The 25,093-nt window shown below is 34.8% G+C and overlaps 1 protein-coding gene across 2 annotated transcripts; it reads right to left on the reverse strand.

Moving 5' to 3' along the window:
- Positions 1-14,342: 14,342 nt before the first annotated feature.
- Positions 14,343-17,956, reverse strand: LOC131620504 (uncharacterized). 2 transcript variants are annotated; one of them, XM_058891606.1, is made up of 5 exons: positions 17,594-17,956; positions 17,136-17,284; positions 15,931-16,033; positions 15,448-15,628; positions 14,343-14,617 (listed from the first exon to the last, which is right to left on the reverse strand). In XM_058891606.1, exons 2-5 carry the CDS (start codon positions 17,253-17,255, stop codon positions 14,566-14,568), a joined length of 456 nt encoding a protein of 151 aa, XP_058747589.1. In that variant the 5' UTR covers positions 17,256-17,284; positions 17,594-17,956; the 3' UTR covers positions 14,343-14,565. The 2 variants fall into 2 exon arrangements, with proteins under 2 accessions (XP_058747589.1, XP_058747590.1); XM_058891607.1 differs by lacking the exon at positions 17,594-17,956 and having other exon boundaries at positions 15,931-16,001; positions 17,136-17,274.
- Between the last annotated feature and the right edge of the window lie 7,137 nt (positions 17,957-25,093).

Below are 25,093 nucleotides of genomic sequence, written 5' to 3' on the forward strand. Positions count from 1 at the left end.
TTCCATTTGCCATTTTTAGGCCAATATTCTATGGAACGTCAATGTTTACCCTAACATTTTTCAGGCCAATAATCAAATAGTTGGCTCTTTATTTGAGGATTTAAGATTCTTTACTAAGGCCTTAACATAACATCCAGGCAAGGTATATTCTTCTCATTTTATGATACAAAATGCATAAACCAGGGCAGATGGGTATCTGTGAGTATCATCCCAAGGCGAATAGGTTGCTTTATTGACCATAGATTTAATGTTACATATCATCTTGCCTCAAAGGCATTGTTCAAATATAATATTGTCTTAAGTTTAAAATGTTCCAAGTTATGGGAACCTCTTCTCATTCTAGGCTTTCTAATTTATAAGCTCCTCGAGATAGCTTATTTTGTACTCAGTAGGGCCCTTCCCATTTAGGGAATAACTTTCCAATCTTGGTCGGTGCAATTTCCTGCTTTAACATCAAGGTGCCCTCTTTCATTGTTATGGATTTCACCTTGGTATTATATCTCCTTGTTGCTCTCTATTTTGCTATGAACTCCTAAATTTAGGCCTTTTCTCATATTTCTTCTATTAGGTCATAAGAACTTCTCATCTCATCCTTGTTTCATTCATTATCAAAGTGTTCTTATCTCCATCTGAGAGTGTTGATTGCAACTAAAAGCAGCACATCTGAGCCATGGACCATTATAAAGGGTGTTTCTTTGGTTTATGAGTGTGGGGTCATATCATACAACCATAATACATGTAATACTCAATGAAGTTCTCCATGATTATGTAATCTAATAGATAGGATATTACACATAGAAATTTATAGCTCCCTTTATTTTGATTAGAATAGAAAATAGAATACCTCGTGTATATCTTCTGCTATAGCCCCTTCACCTCATCAAGCTTCTTTTTCATCCTAGTGAGTATGATTTTGTTAGTTGATTATGCCTGACCATTTTCCCGGAGGTTATCTAACAAAATGAACTTCATCTCAATTTAAAAATGTGGACAAAAGTCAACCACAAAATAGCTGACAAATTGTGTGCCATTTTCTTATACGATAGTCTTTGGTAACCCGAATCTATAGATTATATTCCTATAATAGAAACACGGAATCCACTCTTTTGTTATTTTTGCTATTGTTTCTACCTGTATCCACTTTGTGAAGTTGTTCACCCCCACAAGTAGAAATTTGAGTTGACATGGGGCTAACAGGAAAGGTCAAAAGATATCCATTACCCATTGATATAATAACCAAGGTGACGTGAATGAGTGTAGTATCTCGATTGGGGTGTAAATAAAACTAGATATTATTTGGCATTTATCACATTAGTCCGAAAATTCAATTTTGTCCCTCAACATGTTAGTATGAATTCAAGCTTCTCCAACATTATGTTTTGATGAAGACAACTTTAATCTCTCAAGAACATATGCATATATCAAAGGATGAGAAAAATCATCATGAGCCAAAGCTATGGAATCAATACTTGTATCTCGAGTAATATTATCAAATATGACCTTTGGCCTCTTTGGATCTTGATCATCATCTTCTAGGTAAAAGTTGTAATCCATTCTATGATATACTATATGTGCTCAAAAATATGTTGTTAATTTCATACAAATGCATAAGTTGTTTCCAAATATCATGGCAATTGCGTACAAATTATTTTTATAAGTATTTTTTTAAAATTATAGCAAGTGTAATCGGTTACACAAATTGGATAACCGGTTACATGAACGAAATTTTTTTTTTTTAGAAAATTGTTTCAAACATTTTGTTTTTGGTCAATTATGGCACAATTCGACCGGTTTGTAAAATTTCCTTGTTTTGAAAAAGTTAAAGGTGTAACCGGTTACACATTTAAAAAAATTAATTTTCACGCTTTACTTTTGCTGTAACCGGTTAAGATGATGTGTTAACTAGTCACCACCGAAGCAGTGGCACTTTTGGGTGAAAAATATGATTCAAACGTATTTTAAACTTCATACATCAAGGTATGATGCATGTATAAATATCATACGTTTCATATTTCAAAAACTCACCTCTTTCAATTCAATTCAAACTCATTTTCTCTCAAATTTTTAAACAAGTGTTCTATATGTAAAACCTTTGTATGAAACTTTCTGCATTCAATTTTCATTGCATCATATAAAGTCTTAACATTATTCAGAGCACTTGTGTATCATATTATGAATTGGCTACTTGAAAGGGAAGAATAATTCCTATAATTGATAAACATCTTGCATCTTCAAACTTCCTTTAAAAAATCCAAAATTGTGTGTGCACCTTGTTGTCCAGGATTGTTGAAAATAAGATAGTGGAAAAGAAAGGATTGTTTTATTTTTCTACTTGATTGGTGTAGATAACTTGTTGTCCAGGATTGTTAGAAGCAAGAGAGTGGAAAAGGAGAGGATTGTTCTCTTTTCTACTTGGTTAAATCATAATGTGTTTTGCCTTACTAATTGGTTAGAAGCTTGTGTCTAGCAGTCTAGGATTAGGCTTGTACAAAGTTCTAACAACTATTGAAATCTCTTACATGTTATAAAGGTACTATACGTACTCTCAGACAGTGAGAGGAACTAGTATAATCCCTCTGTGTTCTTTATTTTTTTGCATTTACCGCTTTATTCACTAAACCTTAAACCAAAAAAATGACCACACTTTTTTCTAAAAACCATAAAATTTTAAAGTGCCTAATTCACCCCCTCTTAGGTGCACTCCATACTTACAGTTAGGCCAATTGTATTTAACCCTTAACACTATGCTTGCTAAAGCTCTCCCATTATGTGGCCTACACACATGCCCTCGTGACTAAGACCCAACTTACTTCATCCTTTGATAAGCTTTCAACATAGGTGTAAATCTCCTCATCTTATGTAGTTTGTTAGCAACCATGATGTACTTGGCAGAGAGGCTTTTGATCTTCCTTGCTTTCGGTTCGTCATTGGTTATTTGTTCACTTGTCATATATCTAATTATGGGCAACATTCATCCTTCATAGTTACCAAGATTCACCATTTATATGGCCTCGCCCTCTCTACTAAGTTTGGATAAGGTTTCTTGCATTACTATTTTGTTGAGGCATGGTTTTTTGGTGCTGGAAAGACTTGACAATATATCGGTCCTAACATTATCTTCTCATGGGTATGTGGATCTCTTCAAATAAACATAAAGATTTTATCCATCTCTCGAGCCTTCTTCAAGTATTTTAACATTTGGTATTCCTTTTTTGGGTAGTCGCCCTTAATTTGATTGGTGTTTAGCTGGGAGCCGTTTCTTACACATAGATTGGTCGCCCCTATTTCTTTTGCTAAATCTATTCATACAATTAGTTCTTCATAATCTTCCTGGTTGTTATTGGCCTTAAAACCATAATATAATGATTGTTCGATTAATATTTTTCATGGTCCTTCTAACAATATTCATGTTCCACTTCCCTTCAAATTGGAGGATCTGTCTACTAACAAAATCCATATGCGAGGCCTCCTTTTTTATTAGTGAGCTAAACTTGACTAAAAGTCAGATGGGGGTTTAATTTGATTCTTCTTCTTAATACAAAATATATTTCATACTCCGAGAGCTTGACTACCACACCATGCTCCCAACCAGACCTGACTTCTTTAGCACTTAAAGGATGGGATAGTCGAATGTCACTTTGATGGAGTGTCCATGGAAATAAGGATGCAAATTCCTTTTTATGAAAACAATCTTCAAAGAAAGTCATTATATCTTTTGATAACACAGGCCTTTATCCTTCTTATTCTTCTTGGACTAGGACCGAACTTATTACATTGTCAATGATCGACAAATACAGCTAAAGGGGTATAGTTAGTTTCATGGTTTTGGGGTTGGCAACAATTTTTCTAAAACGTGGTTCTTGACAGATGCTGAGCAAGATTTCGTAACATCTTGATTATACTGAAACTGTTGAATTTATGCTTACATTGAAGACGGATGTTCTAACAGAGGTCATAACATTCAGAACCAGAACATCAGTACATGTTGTTTTAAATCTTGACTTATTTGATTTGATTTTGTGATATTTCTTTCAGATATATCTCAATAATATTCGCAGGTCAAGAAGATTTAATATGGAAATACATAATTAAATCAAGTTAGCATTAAGGTTTCTAAAATTGGTTGATTGGACAATTTAGGAACCTTGAAGATTTATTCCATGATTAGAAGAGAATTTTCTACAGACTTATTGCAATTCTCAGCGTGTGCATCAAGTAATATTTGGGTAGAAGTTTCGAAGCCCATGGACTGCTAAAGACTATTTAAATAGAACCCTAACCTAATTTAAAATAACTTACACAATTGTTAAATTAAGGGAAGTCCTAGGTCTGCAGTTTTGAGAGTCTCTCTCGTGAGTGTGTATGTGTGTGTGTGTGTGTGCAAGTCTCCATTTTATCTTTTGATACTTGTGGTATATGTTTTGTTCTCACTCAGAAGCCTTTAGGTAATTAGTTAAGTGTTTTCCATACTCTTTAATATTTTAAGAATAGAGTTTAGTGTTGTTTTTTATCAAAGCTTTTAAGCAAGATCAAGTTTTGTTCTTAGTTGAAGTTGTGAAGCAAGACTAAGTATATTTTACTGGAAGTGTAGTCTTCCTTTGTCACTAGTTTGTGACAAGTTTTGTCACTAAAATTGTGACTTGTTTTGATCCTTTTTGTTTTGATTGTAACAAGTTGTTTGTACAGTTGTTGGATTGTAACTGTCTTTTATCACTGTGGTGATTGGAAGTGGGATGTCGACTTCCTAGGTCTAGATGTTGACTTCTAGGAAGAAGTAGAATTGGGTAGTGATTAGGCGAGAAGTTGTAAACTGGGAGTATTTAGCTTTGAATTAATACTGCTGATAGTGGATTTCCTTCCTGGCTTGGTAGCCCCCAGACTAAGTGTTGTTGCACTGAACTGGGTTAACAATTCCTCTGTGTTATTTATCATTCTGCAATAGCTTTCTACATATCTTTCAGTTTGATAAATATGTGTTTTGTCACCAGATGATGTAAAGACATCTGTCCTGACATTGTTGTTTGAGTTGAGACATTATTCTAAACTTGTGATTTGTGATGGTTGTCATTCTGTGATTTATCTGTTTGCAAAAGTATTAGGTGAACGCTATTATTCTATATCAGGATCAAATGTCATAACAAATGTCGTGATGTCATGTTCTGATGTTGGAACATAAGTATCAACATGTAGTGACCATGTACTAGAGAAAAATCAATTAGCATCAGAGCAAGCACCTTGTGTGTTTATTGGGTGAGCTTTAGGGAGATAATTTTCTGGTAGTGTATGTCTCAGAAAATCTAGAATGATAGCATTTTGGAATTTACTAGACAGCATAATCTTGAAGGTTGTCAAGATTGTATCTTTGAAGGTGTAATCAATGGATCTGATGAGCATTGTTCAGACTGATCATCACAAGTGGTGTGACCAATGATACTTGGGAGATTCTCAAATCCACTCATAAATTCTCAAGTGAATGCTATTATTTTGTATCAGGATCAGATGTTATAACATCTGTCTTGATGTCATGTTCTGATGTTGGAACATCAATATCGACATGTAGTGACCCTGTACCAGAGAAATTTCAGGTATGGAACCATGTTTTGCAATTCAACTAAATAAGTGATCAAAGAAGCTCTTGTCAATGTGATTTTGATTATGGCTACTAAAAGGAGCGTTTGTTGATGCAACCTATGTGGCAAAAATATTTACAACCTATGAGGATTCAAGCATAACAAATGGTTAAAGATGCAAGCAGATAAGTTTGAGTTTGATGATCACTACAAACATCCTCCAATGATGGTCCTCAACTTAAATAAATCTAAATAATCATCTCCAAGAAGAATTCAGGAAAGTGTCTATATGATTGTGTTGCTTGACAAGTTTTGAAACTTCAAAGTGTTAAAGAGAGGAAGTGCGAAAGCTCACCCCGATGCGTCTGAGTGAACAGTGTGTTATAAAAACACAAGGGTTTATTTTTTAAAGTGATACGGCTAAATCACACAAACACATAAATTTTTAAGCCTTTATTTCTTAATAAAATACAAAAAATGCTTTGGAATCGTGGCAGTTGAATGATAAACTGTCTGAATGGTTTTTGACAAAAATTGTACTATTCAATCAATTGACACTCATACTCAATCGGTTGGGTTAATTCAAAATGTCCTTAAACATTTGGGACAAATGAAGGACAATGAATTTATATCCTTTATTTCCTTTTTAAACATTCTAAATGTTTGTTGTAAGGTCTTCCAATTGATGGAGCAAGGTGCCAATTGATTGACACATTAAATTTTGCCCAAGAAAATTCCTTTTTTGTGTCACCCTCTAGCTTATAAATAGAGGATCTTCCCTTTATAATTTCACATCCAGAAACATGAGCATCGTATCTCACTACTCACTATAAAATATTTTTCAACTTTCTCTCACATAATTTTAGTTGTAGTGCTTCGAGAAAGTCCTTTAGTTTAGTGAGGTATTTTTGTATTATGGAAATGGACTTGTTGCGCTTCGAGAAAGTCCACTTACAAAAAAATTTCCCTTGAAAGTTACTTGAAGGAAAAATCTCCAAATAAAACTCTCTCATCCGACTCTCGAGCTTCAACGTCACATTTCTACCAGCAGGTCCTCCTCATACTACCTTCACTGAAGCAATCTCCTTGCCTCTCAAGTTCTTGATTTTGTGATCTCCAATCCGCAAAGATGATGTCAAAACAGTAAAGTTCTCTCGAACTTGTACATCATACAATTGGATCACATGAGACGGATCAGGAATGTACTTTAGAAGCTGCGAGACATGAAAGAAATTATGAAGATTTGAAAGAGACGGTGGTTATGCCAACTCTGTATGCCATCTCTCCTACTCTCTAAAGGATCTAATATGGTCCAATGAAACAGGGCATAAGCTTTCGAGACTTTAACGCTTGACCAACACCAGTTACCGGAGTCACTCTCAAAACACATAATCCCCCTCTTGGAATTCAAATGTTTTCCTTCGTTTATCATGATAACTCTTCTGGAAACTCTGTGAAGCCTTCATCTTCTCTTGAACCTCCTTATCGTCTCAGTGGCCTACTAAACAATCTCATGTCCAAGCATGGTACTTTTTCCAGATTCATACCAACACAAAGGATTCATACACCTCCTTCCATACAAAGTCTCATATGGTGTCATTAAAATAGTAGAATGAAAACTATTGTTGTAGGTGAAATCAATCAACGACAAGTAACTATCCTAGTTACCTCCTTCTTCATACCTAGCCACCAAAACATCTTCTTGAGATCTTGATTCATTTTCGTACACCTGGATGAATACTCAAACCACTTTTTTAACCTTCCTCAAGAATCTTCTTCTTAAGATTTGGAAAATCTGGTACACAGACCCTGTCCTTGAACCTTATAACATCACTCTCATCAATCATGAAATCCACCTCTTTACCTTGATTGATCAGCACTAATCGATCAATCAATCCCAAATCTGATTCCTAGCCCTCTTTGATCTCGTCTAGAACATTGCTAATCAACTTCAACATACCAAACTTCACACTCTGCGGCGTCATCTCGCATACCAAACTAAGATCTTGGAACTACACAATCAAGTCCATAACTCTAACCATTAATGTCGACATATGCAAGGACTTCCTAGTCAAAGCATCTGCACCATATTAGCTTTTCCCGGATGGTAACTCAACTCAAAGTTATAGTATTTCAATAACTCAAGCCACCTTCTCTGCCTCATGTTCAATTCTTTCTGATCAAACAGGTACTTCAAACTTTTATGATCGTTGAACACTTCAAACCTCACACCGTACAGACAATACCTCAAAATCTTAAGCATAAACACAATAGCTGTCAACTCTAAGTCATGGGTAACATAATTCTTTTCATGAACCTTATGCTATCTCGACGCATAAGCTACCACATTATTATGTTGCATAAGCATACCACACAAACCCATTTTCGAAACATCACAAAAAACCACAAAAGATTCATTAGCATCTGGTTGAACCAAAACAGGAGTTGTCGTCAACCTCTTCTTCACCTCTTGAAAGCTTTCCTCACATTGAGCATCCCACGCATAAGCTTAACCCTTTGGAGTCAACTAGTCAAAGGCAAGGCAATCCTCAAAAAGCCTTCTATAACGTTCTAGAGGCAAGTCATAAATATCTTCAGGATAAACTTCAGGAAATTCACACACTGCCGACATATCACTAACCTTCACATCATTCTCCATTCTCAAAGAAGCAAATATCAGCAATATATGATCATTCTCCCTTAAAGATATCTAAACTTGACCGCCAAACAAGAATCTCGAATATGCATTCTCTCCAGGTTTAAGAAACAACACAGTCTTGTTAAAATAGTTGATGTCTAGTTGAACTATATCCAATTTATCCCTAAAATTACATCAAGATGACTCAACAGTAGACAGACTAAGTCCATCCCAAAGTCCTTACCAAAAATCGTCAAAGGACAATTCAAACACACTTGCGAAGTAGTCACTGAACCATTAGCTAAGGTATCAATAACCATTTCCCTATTCACAGAGGACACTTCAAGTTTCAACTTGTAAACACACTCAAGGGAAATAAATGAATAAGTAGCACCAGTATCAATCATAGCAACCAGGGCAACATCGTGAATAAAACACGCACCTCAAATTAAGTTATCTATTTTTGAGACATATGCCCCACTCAAGACAAACAATCTACCATTAGTCTGAGCAATAGTAGCTGGATTCTTCTTTGGTTTCTGCCATTGGGTGCTAATGTGATCCGGCTCGCCACAGTTATAACACGTAGGAACAAGGCTCTTGCACTCAATAGAACGGTGTCCCTGCTTGCCACATTTGAATCACTTCAGGCTCGCACTTTTGCACTCAGCAGCACAATGACCTACACTATCACATCTGAAACATCTCACAGTAGCAAGGACGCTTCCCTCACTTCTCTCTTTCCCACTTGCGGATTTTTTATCAGCCTTCTACTTCCACTAATCTGCTAGATTACCATAAGGCTTCCCACGATTATGATATTTCCCTTTCTTCTCAATAATACTCTTGTAGTGAGAATATTGGGCTCTATTATCTTCATCATAAGTCCTACACTTATTCACCAGTATAGAAAATTGGTGAATTTCCTGATACCTAATACCTTGCTTGATCTCGGAACGTTAGCATCTTTTGAACGTGATGCACTTCGACCTTCAGCCTCTGCACTATTATAGTGTGAAAAAAACTTCACTAGCTCTTTGAACTTAGCGGAATACTCAGTAAGTGTCATATTTCCTTGTTTTAGCTCGAGGAACTCGATCTCTTACTTAGTGCGCACGTCCGCTGGGAAATACTTCTTTAAAAATTCAGCTCTAAACAGAGCCTAAATAACCTCAGTACCCTCATCTTCCATTCTCTAACGCCCATCATCCCACCGGTCTTTAGCCTCCTCTAACAGCATATGAGTACCAAATTGCACTTTTTGGTCATCAGTGTAAGCCATCACTCGAAAAATCTTCTCGATCTCTCTAAGCCATGTCTGAGCACCTTCTAGATCATATCTTCTCTTAAAGGTAGGCGGATAGTTTCTCTAAAACTTCCATAATCCACGAAATTCATCAACAACTCCTCCATTCTAATTCTGTGGAGCCTGCAGCGCCTGAGCCATTGCTTCTAAAGCATCAGTAATAGCTTGGTCGTTTCTTCCTCTAGCCATATCTCTGCACATCAGTAAATAGCCATTAGAAGAAACATTACACTGATAATGTTCATACACTTATCGCCTACTAGGGAATAGACAATATTACAAAAAACCTGGTCGGATGGACTAATCAGGCTCTGATACCACTATGTAACACCCTAATTCTCGACTCGACATAAAGTAGAATAATTTAATACATAATTCAAACAATTAGAGTGTCACACTTGGTTTACCAACCATAAAAGCAACCAACTAAAAATAATTTCAATTACGCAGTGGAAAACAATAACGCTTTGACATAAGTCTCATCAAACACAGAATCACCAAAATGGTTCAACAATACCAAAATGAAATAAAATATGCAACAACAAAATAGAACAATATGTCCCCCAGCGTTACATATCAGAGCGACTACACTAAAGACCCAAACAATATAAGCAACTAAAGAGGTATCAACGCTGTCTTCTACCTCAAGTATTTACTCATTAACCAAATCATATGTGCTCCAAAGGAGCACAGACACCACAACAAACAAACAGAGGTGAGAATATGTTCTGCAAAAATTATCAGTGCATAAAATTGTTAAAGGGTAAACATATACAACATATCACGTATTCATATTAATCACCCTCATCACTAACATGTTCATAACTCAAGTACAATCATCACCAAATACAAACACATATGTCACCAATTATATTTACATTCATCACTGACTATCAATGCGGATATATATATACAATGTACTCTTCACCTCATCACCATATGCATGTGGACCAACCCTACTTACCAATTTGGATGTAAGATTTATATTGCTGAACAATCCCATCACCAATTCATCACCAATCCCTAACTCTGATATAAATGATACATGAAAATATCGCAACAATATAATATAAAAATCATCACCAATAGTTCGTATCTGAACAACATACTTCACCATAATGTACACCATATAATGACCCACCTATACATATGTAATATCACGCGACGCATCATCAGTACAACACCATAAAATTCACCATCAACAATGTTATACTCATAACATACATACAACCATATGTCACGGCTAATCATACAATTTTCATAATTAACACAATTAGTATTTCATCATGACAATAACTGATAAATCCATATTAAACAGTATCAGATAGTGATGATCAATACTCTACACAACCAAACCATCACAAAAACAGAGCTCTATCGTGTAAATCGAGTTGAAACGAATCGGCTTTGTGGGGTCAACCTCGCTAGGCAACACACCAGCTCGATGGGCGAGCTCTCGCCATGCGAAGGATCTCCTCGCTAGGCGAGATCACCAGAATTAGACCCCCTTCTCTTTGCACAGCTCGCCAAGCGAGCCTCTGTTCTCGCTTGGCGAGAACACACAAACCTGCCAAAATCAGATTACAATTTTCACCATCGGAGCTTCCCCAAAGCTTCGATTTCGCCCCCGATTCACCCAAATAAATAAAAAATTCACCACCCATAATACATTAACCATAAACCTCCTCTAAAAAACACCAATTATACATCACCATCAATTAAATCATGCAATTTCATCAATAATTTTTATCAACACCAAAGTATAACACAAGATAGCACCAATTCAGATTTTTCCATACATATGGCATACGAATTTCAACATATAACCATTGCATAAAAAAATTAAATCACTACAATTGAGAGATAGTATACATCGCCATCTCATGAGGTCAATCTTATCAATAATGGAGGAAGAAGGTTAGGATCCCTCAGACCCTTTACAATGACATACACCCATTAGAGAATAATTTCCCCAAAGCTTTGATTTTTAGCAATGGTAGTTCTTTTTCTCCCTCATGCCCTTATAGTTACATTGCCTCTTTTTCTTTCAAATTGCTCAGCTTCTACGTACTAACAAGTTTTGGCTCCCACTAATCCCTTTTAATCAAAAACCTAATTTAATCTTTTGATTATTACACCTTGACCTAACTCACTTTTCAATTATCACCACTTACCCCATAATTCTCATGTTTTCTATTTTCTACCCAACCTTCTAATTTCTCTATTTTCTTTTTATTTATTATCACTCTAATATTTTTAATCAAATAAAATTAATTAAAATTCTAAAGAATTCTTACCACTCTACATAAGTCCCACAAAATACCCACCAATGCCAAATAATCACATATCACATATCATCATAGAGATAAATAATTAAAGGCGTGCAAAATCACCCAAATAATTTGAATAAAATGTATTTATATAATTTAATTGAATTCGGGGTGTTACAAGATGCATCTTCGAATTAACCCTTGGCAAATTGAAGGGAACTCAACAATTTGCACTTATTTTATGTGAAAATTGTGTGTCCGAAAATGCATCTCCAAGAACTTGAGGCATTTTTAACTTTTTGCCAGAAGTTGGGAAGAACATATAAGGGTGAAAAAGAAAATTTACCATTATACTCTTGCCTAAAGTCACAAATTTTCAAAAAATATACGTTTCTACTGAAAATTTGAGGGGTATACGGAAATTTCGAAAAAATACCAGATTTTTAAAAATTTCCGTGAGGATTTACCGAAAAATTTGAAAAATTACCGGCTTTTTAAAATTTCCGATATTTTTTGCAAACAAAAAATTGTGATACTATAAATTTAAAATTTCTGGTTTGTACCAGAAATTTCAAATTAACTAAAATTTCCGGTATGATGTACCAGAAATTTAGAAAAAATTACTGGATTTTTCGAAATTTCCAGTACTTTTTGCAAAAAAAAAACTGTGATACCATAAATTTGAAATTTCGGGTATGTACCGGAAATTTCAAATCAACTAAAATTTCCGATATGATGTACCAGAAATTTAGAAAAAATTACCGGACTTTTCGAAATTTTTTGCAAAAAAAAAATGATATCATTAATTTGAAATTTCCGGTATGTACTAGAAATTTCAAATTAACTAAAATTTCCGGTATGATGTACATGAAATTTTCGGTATGTTGTACCGAAAATTTAACTGCATAACAGAAATTTCTTCCGAAAATTTTTTGTATCTCAATATTTTTCAATAAAAATAAAATTGGATTAAAAGAATATGAGGGGTTGCCAATGCCAAGTATAGAAAAGGAAGTGGCATTTAGATTTCTCCAAGATTAATCCACATATCTATTTACTACCCCCTAATCTTCCCATAAGAATTTGTTCTTCATAGTGCATTTCAGAAAGAAAAATAAACATAATTTTTATATAAAAAGAAAAAAAAGTTTATTACAACTTGTCAAATTTCTGATTTAAATATTCAATCCAAATTCAATAGTTCTGTGTTTGTGTGTTGAAAACAGTGTTTTAAAAATCGGATCGGACCGGCCGGTCAGACCGGTTGAACTGGGAACCGGCCAGGTAACCGGTCTGGCTCGATTGCTGGATCGAATATGTCATTGAACTGGTGTGAACCGGTCAAAACCGGTGTGAATCGGTAAAACCGGCGGTTTTCCAGAACCGGTGGTTTAAATGCATTTTTTAATTTTTTTATTTTAAAAACTTAAAATAACATCATTTTGATTATTTTAATAAAAAATTAAAATAAAATATAAAATAAATATAATAAAAAATAAAAATAAAGATGTTTCGGATACAGTTGATTTTGTTGCAGATGATTTTGATATTGAAGAAGGAGATACTAACATTGAAACAATTTTTTCTTCCTAAAAATTAAATTTAGTAGACAATGAAGTTATTTTATTATAATTTATTCAATTAGATTATGTTACGATTAAATTTTGTTTGCGGATATACTTCGTAATTTTGTACTATTTTGTTAGTGTGATACCTATGTTTAAAATTTATTTTTAAATTATGAACTTGTGAATTTATTTATGATATGATCTTTTTAGAAAAACTTAAGTGCCGATTATATATTGTTGACTTAATCATCCTGTTCGGCATGTTTTATACCTATATAGTTTTGTTATATCGACCAGTCTATTCAACCGAGTTATCCGGTTTAATTCGATTTAGTCATGTGGTTCGACCAATAAACCAGTGACCAGTACCCTAACCGATTTGATGTCCGGTCCAATTTTTAAAACACAGGTTGAAAACTTTATTAATAAAACTTCTGGTTTTAATATTTAAATCAAATACATTAAAGATGTTAACTTCCAATAGAAATTTCAAACTGGGACTTTTTTATCCTATTGAAATTTCGAGAAATTTTTTAACTTCATTTTCTTATAAAAAATATGGGACTAAAGAGAGTAAATTAAAAATATATATATTTTGAAGAAAGTGTATTTTTAGAGGAAAAAAACCTTAAAGGTTTTTTGGAATTAATAGAATAAAAAAGGGGTTATAAAAATTATAGAATAAAAAAAGGGTTATAAAAATTCATTTTCATAATATTTTATATGATTGCAATGGTGATGGAATTTTTTTGACCAAAATAAAGCTTAGATTTAAGAAGCTTAAAATCTTAATGGATGGTCTTCGTTGGTATATTCCTCAAATTCCACTCCATTTACGTTCAAAAACTCCAATAGTGAAACACTAAATTCAATCAACATAGCTACTCCATACACACATAAGTCACACCCACTTCTCATATTTACTATACATTCTTGCAAACAACAATTTTCTAAATTCAACCAACATGCAAATAGAAAAATAAATTGTCGTAAAAATAAAAGGTTATTCATTGAAACATTTCAAAATTTCATATCTTCATTTTCTGCACTGGTTTTTTCTCACATCAATACAATCTTTGCACAAAACTGTTAATGCTAAGCAAATAAAAAAGTTACTGTGTGTGTATATTAGCCAATATCAGTGTTTCCACAGCACAAGCTAAGACACTAAAATAAGGACAATAAATTTCAGGTCCTCCCAGGACAAAATCTTTTATTCTTCGCTTCTAACTTTCCGCTTCTTTCGTTTGGGAGTTGGCGGCGAACTGTATACAAAATGTAAATAAAAATATTAAAAACAGCTCAAGTGCAGAGGATAGCATAAGAATAAATCAATTTATAAGGTGAGGGATACCTCCCATTTATAAACACATTTCGAGGTCATAACTCATCTAATGTAGAATACTTAACACACCTCGGACCGAACATTTGAAGTGTGACTCAATCGATCAAGGGTAGACCTTGATAGCTGCTAGAAATTTAAATTGGACCTAACTTAACTTTACACAATTGACTTGTAAGATGAGAGATATAACTCATAAAACTCAGGTCATATATCACCCAATGTAATACAGCCAGCACAACCATTTGACACTCAATACTAGACTTTTAGTATATCTGATCTGATTGCAGAAGGCGCATCGCATATTAGAAGCTCTAATTGGATGGCTCAGGTCACAATTCAGATATTCAATCTTTGGACTTGAGAGAGTTGTATGGATAGTATCATATTTGACAAAAAGACCTGAAAATGTGTTTACATAAGTTGACTTCCTCACCTTACGAACTAACTATGTAAGGTTGAGCGGAGCTTAACATAAATTTTAAGACAAATAAATCAAAAACTCATTAGGTTTGTCCTCTTTTGTGTATATGGTTCTAGTGGAAATTTGATGTATTCATTGATTATTAAATTCAACCAGTTGGTTAACTGCTACATCTTTTACAGCTGCTCCATGGTGAAAATGGATCATATGCCATGTAATTATTTGTAATAAAGTTCAAGTTCTACCATAGAAAATAATTTGCACATTCAATCAGACAATAATCATATATTTAGTCCATTCCCACAAACAGTAGAGTTTGGCATAGGTACCTTGTTAGAATTGGTTGTATATCAGCACCAACCGTTTTACTAAGCTCTTCGATAGTTGCAGAAACCTCGTTACTGCCTTTAAGTATGTTGCACGCATCTAAGAAAGCAGTAGATTTTACCGAGTCTGGTACAAGTGATGTGTCCTTTACCTCTGTTTTGAGATTTTCCATCAAAACAAATGCTGCATAAATAAAGATTCACAAACTATTTGAGAATTCAGATATTGAAATAGTTCAACTACTTAATAGTCATATATTGTCTAGCTAATAGCTATTAATGCAAGAAGTGGATTGGTTTTCAAGCACAGGATATTAAGAATTTCAATTATTTGAAATGAATACAGCAATATTCAACTAAATCCAATACTAAATCTCAATAATTCAAATTCTAAGAAAATTAGACATATTGCAAAATCAAGTATACACATGATTTTTTTCAAAAGTCATGTGTATTATAGGTTTTAAATAAAAGCATATGACATACCAATAGCCCGAATTGTCTTAAGGTCGAATCTGTCAGCCAAGTTTTTACAGCCTATCCTTTCTGCTCGCTTCCTGATCAACAATTTCAAGCTAATCATAAAATCCTGCCAAGATTTCAAATGTTGAATTTCACAAACATATATGATAAATCACTAAGATGAAGGGGAACACTAAAATTCATCAAAGAGACATGGAACATTTAGCATTGTTTGGCATTATCAACTTCAGACAAGATTTGCACATATAACAGGTCAAAGCCAGATGCACTGTTACCAACACATTTTAATGAACTGGCTAGATGCATGTTGGTTTCTAATTCTTGCATTTTCTTAAAAAAAGAAGTTTTATAAAAATAAAAATAAAAGAGAGCGGAGACATTAAAGAGGAGGAAACTATCTATAAAAAAGAAAAATAATTGCACAACTAGAAATCAGAGTAGTCAATAGCGGCCAATAGCAGTGCTATCCTGCTATAGCAGAGCGGAAGCCGGCCGCTATGGGAAGAGCCTAAGCGGAGCAAAACACTATAGTGGTCACTATAAGGTAAATAGCGGTTTCAGGCCCTGAGCGGTTTTTGTCGCGCTATCCCTTTCCCCTCCGAAAAACCAAAATTACCCCTTTAATTTAAAAAGTTTTATGGGTAATTTTGGATTTTTCAATCAAATTTGAATAGAGACTCAATCCTAACCTTCCTTCACCAACGTTTCAAAGAAAAATCACAAGTTCCTCTCTCAACTATCTTTGCACTCCGTTCTTCCCTCTCCACTTCATACCATATTTTTATAATTATTATTAATGTAATTTGTCCAAAAAATGATCAAATACTGGACATCCCGCTATATGCTATCCTGCTATCCCATTTTTGGGGTAGACCGCTGTGCGCCACTATCCGGGAATTCACTACTTCACAAGAAATAGCTCTATCAAGACAAAGAACACGCTCAATATCAGGCAACACACAACAGAACTTATCCCAAAGTGTAGCAGCTTCCATAACATTACAAGAATATTCTATAGAGAGGAATATAATAGTTAAACCTCTCAATTTCCTTCATCACTTTTGGTATTACTATTATAAATAAACAAAAATATATTCATGAGGATTAAGTCAATAGTTAAAAAAGTATCACAGATGAATAAGTCAATAGTCAATATTACAGAAACAATATAAAAAATTACATTCATAAATATACGAGAATAAGCTTACAATCTCAGACTCTGAAAGGGAGCAAATCCAATCGACATCTTGAACCCTAGTCTCACTGTTGCTTTTATCCAACTCAACAGGTCTTTCCAATCTCCTCTTCAAGTTTCTAAATTTCTTCATGGGATCAAATCAACTACTCTAACTAAAACCTGAAAAACATTTGTTAAAAATTGTATTCAAAATTAACAAATGTCTGTGAATTAAAAAATACACCAAAAAATAATTGTGAATGTTATTAGAGTAGTAATCATCTGTGAAGACAAGCCCAAATTGAATTAGGCAGCGTGACCCACTCTTCTGATTTCTGAAACCCTAATTCCAACTCAGAACAAAATTTGATATAAATACGTTTGGACCAATCTCGTTTGTTACGGTCTAAAGTTTAAAGTTTACCATGTGTCTAACTGATTATTTCTTTTTAAAAAATAAAATATATGATATATATAAAGAAAAGTTACCTGTTTTCTCAATTCACCCACCTAGGTCGCCTCCGTCACCGTTTTTCACTGGGTTCACCGCCGTCGCCGCCTTCGTGCTCTTTATTGTAGAAAATAGATGAAACAATGAGCAAATTTATGTTTTGGTAGCAACTAGCGCGGCGCCGGCAAGTGAAAACTATAAAGGATTTCAATAATTTTCAAGATGCGATGGAGATTAGGTCTGATTTTGATTGAGTTTGCAGAGGTGTGAGGGACACCGACGGATTTGTGGACTAGGGCGGCGTGAAGGAGGAAGGCGACGGCGGTTCCACAGACTGAGAATGAGTGAGAATGAGGCGTGAGCTGGTTTAAGCATAAACCTTTCAGTTAAGATACCGAATTCTTGGAGTTTTTTTTTATTGGGGTTAAATAATAAGAAATTAAATTAAGTAGACTAAATTACGTGAATCAATTGTGACGTAAATTTAAATAATCTTTAGTTTATTTAATTTATTTTTGTTTTAATAGTGGTTGTATATGAATAATTCAAGTTTAACTTCGTATATTTATATTTATTTATTGATACTTATTTTAATTCAAAATTAATATTAATTTAACTATTTTAATTAAAATACTGTTTATCGATGTTTTTGGTATATAAGTATACTATGCTTGTGAGATTAACTAGAATAATTTTAGGAGAAATTTTTGCAGAGTATTTATGTGAAAAACAGCATGTGTTAATTAAATGCAACCGTTAGTATAAAGGCAAAATAAATGCAGATAAATGTATATTTTAATTAAAGAAAAATTTTGATAAATAACAAACATGTAAAATGCAATAAATGATATCTATTATAATTATAATATATTATAATTATAATTATAATTATAATATATAAAAATTAAAGTATCTGGAAATTCCACATTAACCTAACTGATTCCAAACATAATTAAGGTAATTTAGTCTAATTAAATAATATTCAAATTTGATTGATTTCGTATTTAATGTTGTTGATTTGGTCCAACAATTTGTTAGGATATATATATATATATATATATATATATATATATATATATATATATATATATATATATATATATATATAATCAGTTTTTATTCAACTCATTATATTTGTTTTACTTTCCACGATTGATTATCAAATAGCATTTAATATTTGCATTTGGAACTGAACAAGTAGCCACTCTATAGTTTATTAGTATGATAATTTCATTGTTATCAACCTTAAAAAATCTCTTCCCAATAAGTAACGCTTCTTTTTTATGCTAAACCATAATCCTCTCTCTCAAGTTTCTCATTCCTCTACTCTCTTCCATCTCTCATGTTTCATCTTCTGTTTTGTTTTTTTTCACTTCCACCCTTCTTTTTCTTCTTCTTGCATAGAGTAGTTTTATCACTGATAGTCCTCTTTGAAACTGAACCTGGTTAATTTTGATTAGTCAATAGATTTTGAATTAGTTAAAAATGTTTTGGGTTTAGTTTGGGTTTATTTTTGTAGGTGGTTAAGGGCGGAATATTGCAGAAGAACTCGATCTACGGAAGTCAATGAAGTGGGCAGCGGAGGTGGTGGTTGTTTTGCTGATGGATCTGAAGGTACTATTGTTGATTTCACTAAAGAGAAACTTGGGATTTAACATGGGTTGTTTTCTCTATTACTTTCTTAGATCTACACATTGAATATGGTCTCAAATCCCTCAACGATTTCCTCTCCGAAAAAACCTTTATCTCTGGGTAAACTCAAACCCTTTCAAATTCAATCCCAATTTATTTATTGTTTCAAATTTTTTTGAGAATTTGATCATTGAAATTTTGTTTTTTTGTTTGTTTTTCCATGATTCAGGGATCAATTGACAAAGGATGATATTAAGGTTTATGGAGCTGTTACGGAGAAAAATTGATTATTTGAAATAACCCGTCTAGATCCGGCCACCGCCGTTGTCAATTGTGTTTCCACCATCACACAAATCTCCATCATCACAACTCATCAAATACAACCAAAATAAATATGTCATTTCTTCCACCATGAAAATGAAGGATAGAAAAACACTTAGAAAGGGGGGGTTTGAATAAGTGTAGCTTTAAAAACTTGACAGATAAAAATAAATTGCACAGTTATTTTTATCCTGGTTCGTTGTTAACTAAACTACTCCAGTCCACCCCCGCTGAGATGATTTACCTCAACTGAGGATTTAATCCACTAATCGCACGGATTACAATGGTTCTCCACTTAGTCAGCAACTAAGTCTTCCAGAGTCTTCTGATCACACACTGATCACTCCAGGAACAACTGCTTAGATACCCTCTAAGACTTTCTAGAGTATACTGATCCACACGATCACTCTAGTTACAACCTGCTTAGATAACCTCTAAGACTTCCTAGAGTATTCTGATCCACACGATCACTCTAGTTCCTTACAACTTAATGTAATCAATTCTAAGAGAATTACAATTGCTTCTTAAAAGCTATAATCACAAACTGTGATATTTCTCTTAACGTTTAAGCTTAATCTCACTAATATATTACAACAGCAATGTAGTGAGCTTTGATGAAGATGAAGATTCTGAGCTTTGAGTAGAACAGAGTTTCAGCAAGTTAATATGAGTTGTTTTTGTGCAGAATCGTTAACCTTGCTTCTCATCAGAACTTCATATTTATAGGCGTTGGAGAAGATGACCGTTGAGTGCATTTAATGCTTTGCGTGTTCCGTACAGCATCGCATTTAATGTTATACGCTTTTGTCAACTACCTCGAGCCTTGTTCACGCTGTGTCTACTGACGTTGCCTAGAGTAGCTTTTAACGTTCCTTTTGTCAGTCAGCGTAGCTTGCCACTTGTACTTCCTTCTGATCTGATGTTTGTGAATACAACGTTTGATTATCATCAGAGTCAAACAGCTTGGTGCAAAGCATCTTCTGATCTTCTGACCTTGAAGTGCTTCTGAGCGTGATACCATCAGAACTTCAGTGCTTCTGATCTCATGTTCTTCTGATGCTTCCATAGACCCATGTTCTGATTCTGCTTCGACCATCTTCTGATGTCTTGCCAGACCATGTTCTGATGTTGCATGCTGAACCCTTTGAGACAAAGCTTCTGAGCGCTGAATTATGCATACTCTTTATATATTTCCTGAAAAGGAAATTGCATTGGATTAGAGTACCATATTATCTTAAGCAAAATTCATATTATTGTTATCATCAAAACTAAGATAATTGATCAGAACAAATCTTGTTCTAACAATCTCCCCCTTTTTGATGATGACAAAAACATATATAAATGATATGAATTTGCGATCAGAAAGAGCAGACGGCAGAAGACAAATTACACAGCTATAGCATAAGCATATGAATATGTCTCCCCCTGAGATTAACAATCTCCCCCTGAGATAAATAATCTCCCCCTGAAATAAATACTCGAAGAACTTTAATAAAAGACTTCCCTGATTATTTCGGTAGAGACGATCACATAAGCTTCTGTCTTCAGAGAATTCATAGCTTCTGACTTCTGCTTCCATTGGACAGCTTCAGAACTAGAATTTCTTTAGATCCCTAGAACACTCACAGCTTCTGATTCCTGCTTCCATCTAGGACAGCTTCAGAACTTGAATTTCTTTGATCTTCAGAACATTCACAGCTTCTGATTTCTGCTTCCATTTAGGACAGCTTCAGAACTTGAATTTCTTTGATCTTCAGAACATTCACAGCTTCTGATTTCTGCTTCCTTTTAGGACAGCTTCAGAACTTGAGTTTTCTGGATCTTTAGAACATTCACAGCTTCTGATTTCTGCTTCCCTCGGATAGCTTCAGAGCTTTGAATTTCTACCAACATCACTTCATGCTAGATTTGTATCAGAACATTGTTGAATGTACCAGAGCATCATCAGAGCATCTCTACATCCTGAAATGTTACAGAACAAAAACTAAACGACAAAAGTCAGCATGAACGAGTCAGAACATAAAATGTATATTAGAACACATGATATGTATCAGAGCCATATAGGCTAAAATGATGTATCAGAGCAAATAGAATTTTGTCAAAGCAAATAGACAAATATGGATCAAATTCTATTATCAGTGCTTCTGATTCATTCTTCTTTCTTGCTTCTGATTTCTGAAGCTTGATAGCACTCGGCTTGCTTCAGTTTCCATGAGTTTATTCTTTTTACAGAATAACACTTCTTATGGTTTTGCTTCTTGTGTTTGCTTTGAAGATTCTCTTCATTTCTTTATACCTGCAAAACACTTAAACCATATAGAACTTGCAGTTCTTGTTAGTAAATATGTGGGAGCTTTACCCAGCAACTGATAGATTAATCAAATCATTTATCATTTATCTTCTCCCCCTTTTTGTCATAACATCAAAAAAAGCAAAAAAGATTCAGAGACAAACAAAACGAAACACACAGAGGAAGAAGATGATTTCATTGAAGTTCAAACAGCAGGTACAGAAGTACATGAAGATAAGTAAGATCAGATGCACAAAGACAGATGCAACGAAAAGAAAGAAACAACACAGACTCAATCTAAGATGGCCCTAGCCTTGACAAGATCTTGGTCAGCATCTCTTGAACCTCATTGTTGTGTCCTTCTTGCCTCACCATGAAAGCTCTATACTCATCATTGAGTGAGCTTTGCTCATCCTGTCTCCTCTAAATTTCTTCCAGAGTCCTTGCAAGACGAGAAGATTCATCAGAAGAAGCTTCACCGCTTTCAACCACAGGAATAGCAACTTGATCTGTAGCTTCCATGGATAGATCATTTGCAGGGATTTCCTCAACAGGATCTGAATCAACAACATGATCTTCAGCATCTGCTTCTTGCATAGAAGCATCTCCATATTCTGCAGCAGGAATTTCCGAGTCTCCATTCTCAAGTGCCTGAAGAATGGCAGCTATATTCCTGGGAGCAGAAGGACCTTCAACTTCTGGTGGGTCAACAACTTCTGGAATGACCAAGCTTGGGTCTTTCTCAGAAGGGTTTTCCCTCAGAAAGTCAAATAGGGTCTTGAAATCTCCAAGAAGAACAGGATAATCAGGAATCCAGATAACCATATCCCTGCATGGATTTGCTTCCATTTCAGCGGCCAATCTTAATTGTTCCATCTCATCCAAGAAGGGCTTCTCTTCCAACAGATGTCTTCCTTTGAGACTAGCAAACCAGAAGTCTTCATAATTCCTCAGAATTCCACGAGGCCGTGGGGCAGCAGCTACACAGGCTTCCTGAAGTTCTAAAAACAGAGCATCTGATTCTCTGCGAAGGATCCTCCAGAAGTTCCGCATAGCAACATCATTCAATCCAGAACTTTTAGCAATTCTGAGAGTATCAAAGATACTTCTGAGATTCCTCTTTATGTTTTCAAAAACTACACCAATAGGGTATACAGGGCGAAATTTTATTTGGGTTTTTGAAAAAGGCAGGGTTGGAAGTGAAGTACGGATGAGGTTCTCTATCCAACCTATAAGAAGATTCTGCTTCAGTATCAGAATCCAACACTACTACTTCAGCTTCAGGACGAGGCTTGGGAGTGTAGTTGCAATCACGGAGCAGCTGCTCATGTGATGCAGAGGTTGGAAGAGGAGAATCACAAAGATTGTTTTGAGAGGTGGAGGGAGTATGTTCAAAGGTGGCATTGAGAGAAGGTTGAGATGGAAAGAGAGTTTGAAGGGGTGGTATATCCAGAACAGGATTTATGGTAGGTGGAGAGGAAGGAAAGGTTATAGGAGAAGATGGAGGTGTAAGAACATGGACAAAAACCGGTGATTCTGATGTGGCTTTTTCTGGTTCAGGTGTAGGGACAACCTCTATTGGTGCAACTTCTGAACTAACAGCAGGAACAGAATCAGGTTCAGAAATGCATATACCTTTGGAACCTCTCAGAAAAGCTTTGGCCACATCCTCAGTCTTCTTCTGCTTTTTACTCTTCGGCTCTTCAATAATCTTTGCTTTGCCTCTAGAGATTTCTTTCCTTCTGACATAAGCCAGAACTTCTGGTTGATTCTCAGCCTCTTGAGCAGCATTTTCTTCATCTGAGCTTTGAATAATCATCTTCCTTTTTCTGGTTATCTTCTTCTTAACAATTTCAACAATCTCATCATTGTTATTTGACTTCTTCTTCTTTTTCTTCTTCTCAGCTTCCTTCTTATTCTTCTCAAAATCAGCAGATACGGCCTTAACAACTTTTGCAATTACTTCTTCTGGGACTACTTCATTTTTAGTGGTAGCAGCAACTTTCTTTGCAACTTTCACTTGATTAAAGGAGGGATGATCAAACTTTCTTTTGGTTCTTTCTTCCTTCTTGCGATTCACTTTAATAGGAGCACCTTTGTCTTGATCTTTAAGACTCTTATCCTCTTTTTGTGACTTCAGATACTTAGTTCTGACTTCAGGTACCTCACTATTGAAGAAGATTTCAAAGTCAGCTAGAACTGGTTTTCTTCTGATTCTTGTTCCAGCTAGAGGTTGAGGAACTTTGAGGATAGTGTCAATTATTTTCATCTTCTTTAAAGAAAAAGCATTCAGACAGGCTCCAGAGGTGACAGCAAGGTCTTTGATAATACCTTCAGACTCCAGACTCTCAACAATCTTGGAATGCACCAGAAGGTTTGTAATAATTCTACCAAAAGGAATGATTGTTCCACCATTTTCTTTTCTGAAAGCGTTTCTGGAATCCTTTACTGCTTTCCACATATGGTTGAAGATAATGTAAATCGCATCAACCTTCTTCTGAGTGGCAATGCAATAAAGAATATACCTTTGATCATTACTGATGAAATCCGAGGCATGTGTTCCTTTCCTATGGTAGAAGCACCCAAGAAGGATCTTTGTCCAGATTCTGTAGACATCTCTCAAATCCTTGACGTGTTTTGTTTTCTTGACATTTGGATAGAGAGTGGATAGAACATCTCCCAAATCTGCCCTTTGATCAAACTCAAAAACCCCTTCAGGGTTTTTCAGATCAAACATCATTCTTAGGATGTTTTCAGTAATAACAACAAACTTTCCATGGACGAAAGAAAGTATAGATTTTGGAGCAACCACAGCATGTGCCCAGAACTCCTTGACAAGATCCGGATAAACTGGACCAACGAACTCAGCAAACAACGAGGTCCATCCTTGAAAGATGATGTCTTCTTTAAGGTGAAATTGGTTTTCTTCAATGTTGTCAAAGTCAACCATGAGTTCACACAGAACTTCCAATTCATCTTTAGGAATGGAGCATGCAACAACAGGGGTGAGTTCCTGGTTTGTTTCATTATGAATATGGAGAAGAGTAGATGAACCAACAATTTGAGAAGAGGAAGCAGCCATTGAAACAGAACGAACAACTAAGAGGAACAAATTCTGGGTTTTCGGTTAGGGTTTTAGAAACGACTAAGAAGATTTCAAAGGAGAGTATGCAAGAGGAAGGAGAGACACGGAGCGAAAAAAAATATATGAGATGATTTGAAAAGAATATATAGAGACGGATTTGAAAAAGAAAATAATAAGAAATATAAACTGAACAGTTCCAGAATCAAAAGA

Source organism: Vicia villosa, linkage group LG7, assembly GCF_029867415.1.
Source record: "Vicia villosa cultivar HV-30 ecotype Madison, WI linkage group LG7, Vvil1.0, whole genome shotgun sequence".
In the NCBI taxonomy this organism is placed as follows: domain Eukaryota; kingdom Viridiplantae; phylum Streptophyta; class Magnoliopsida; order Fabales; family Fabaceae; genus Vicia; species Vicia villosa.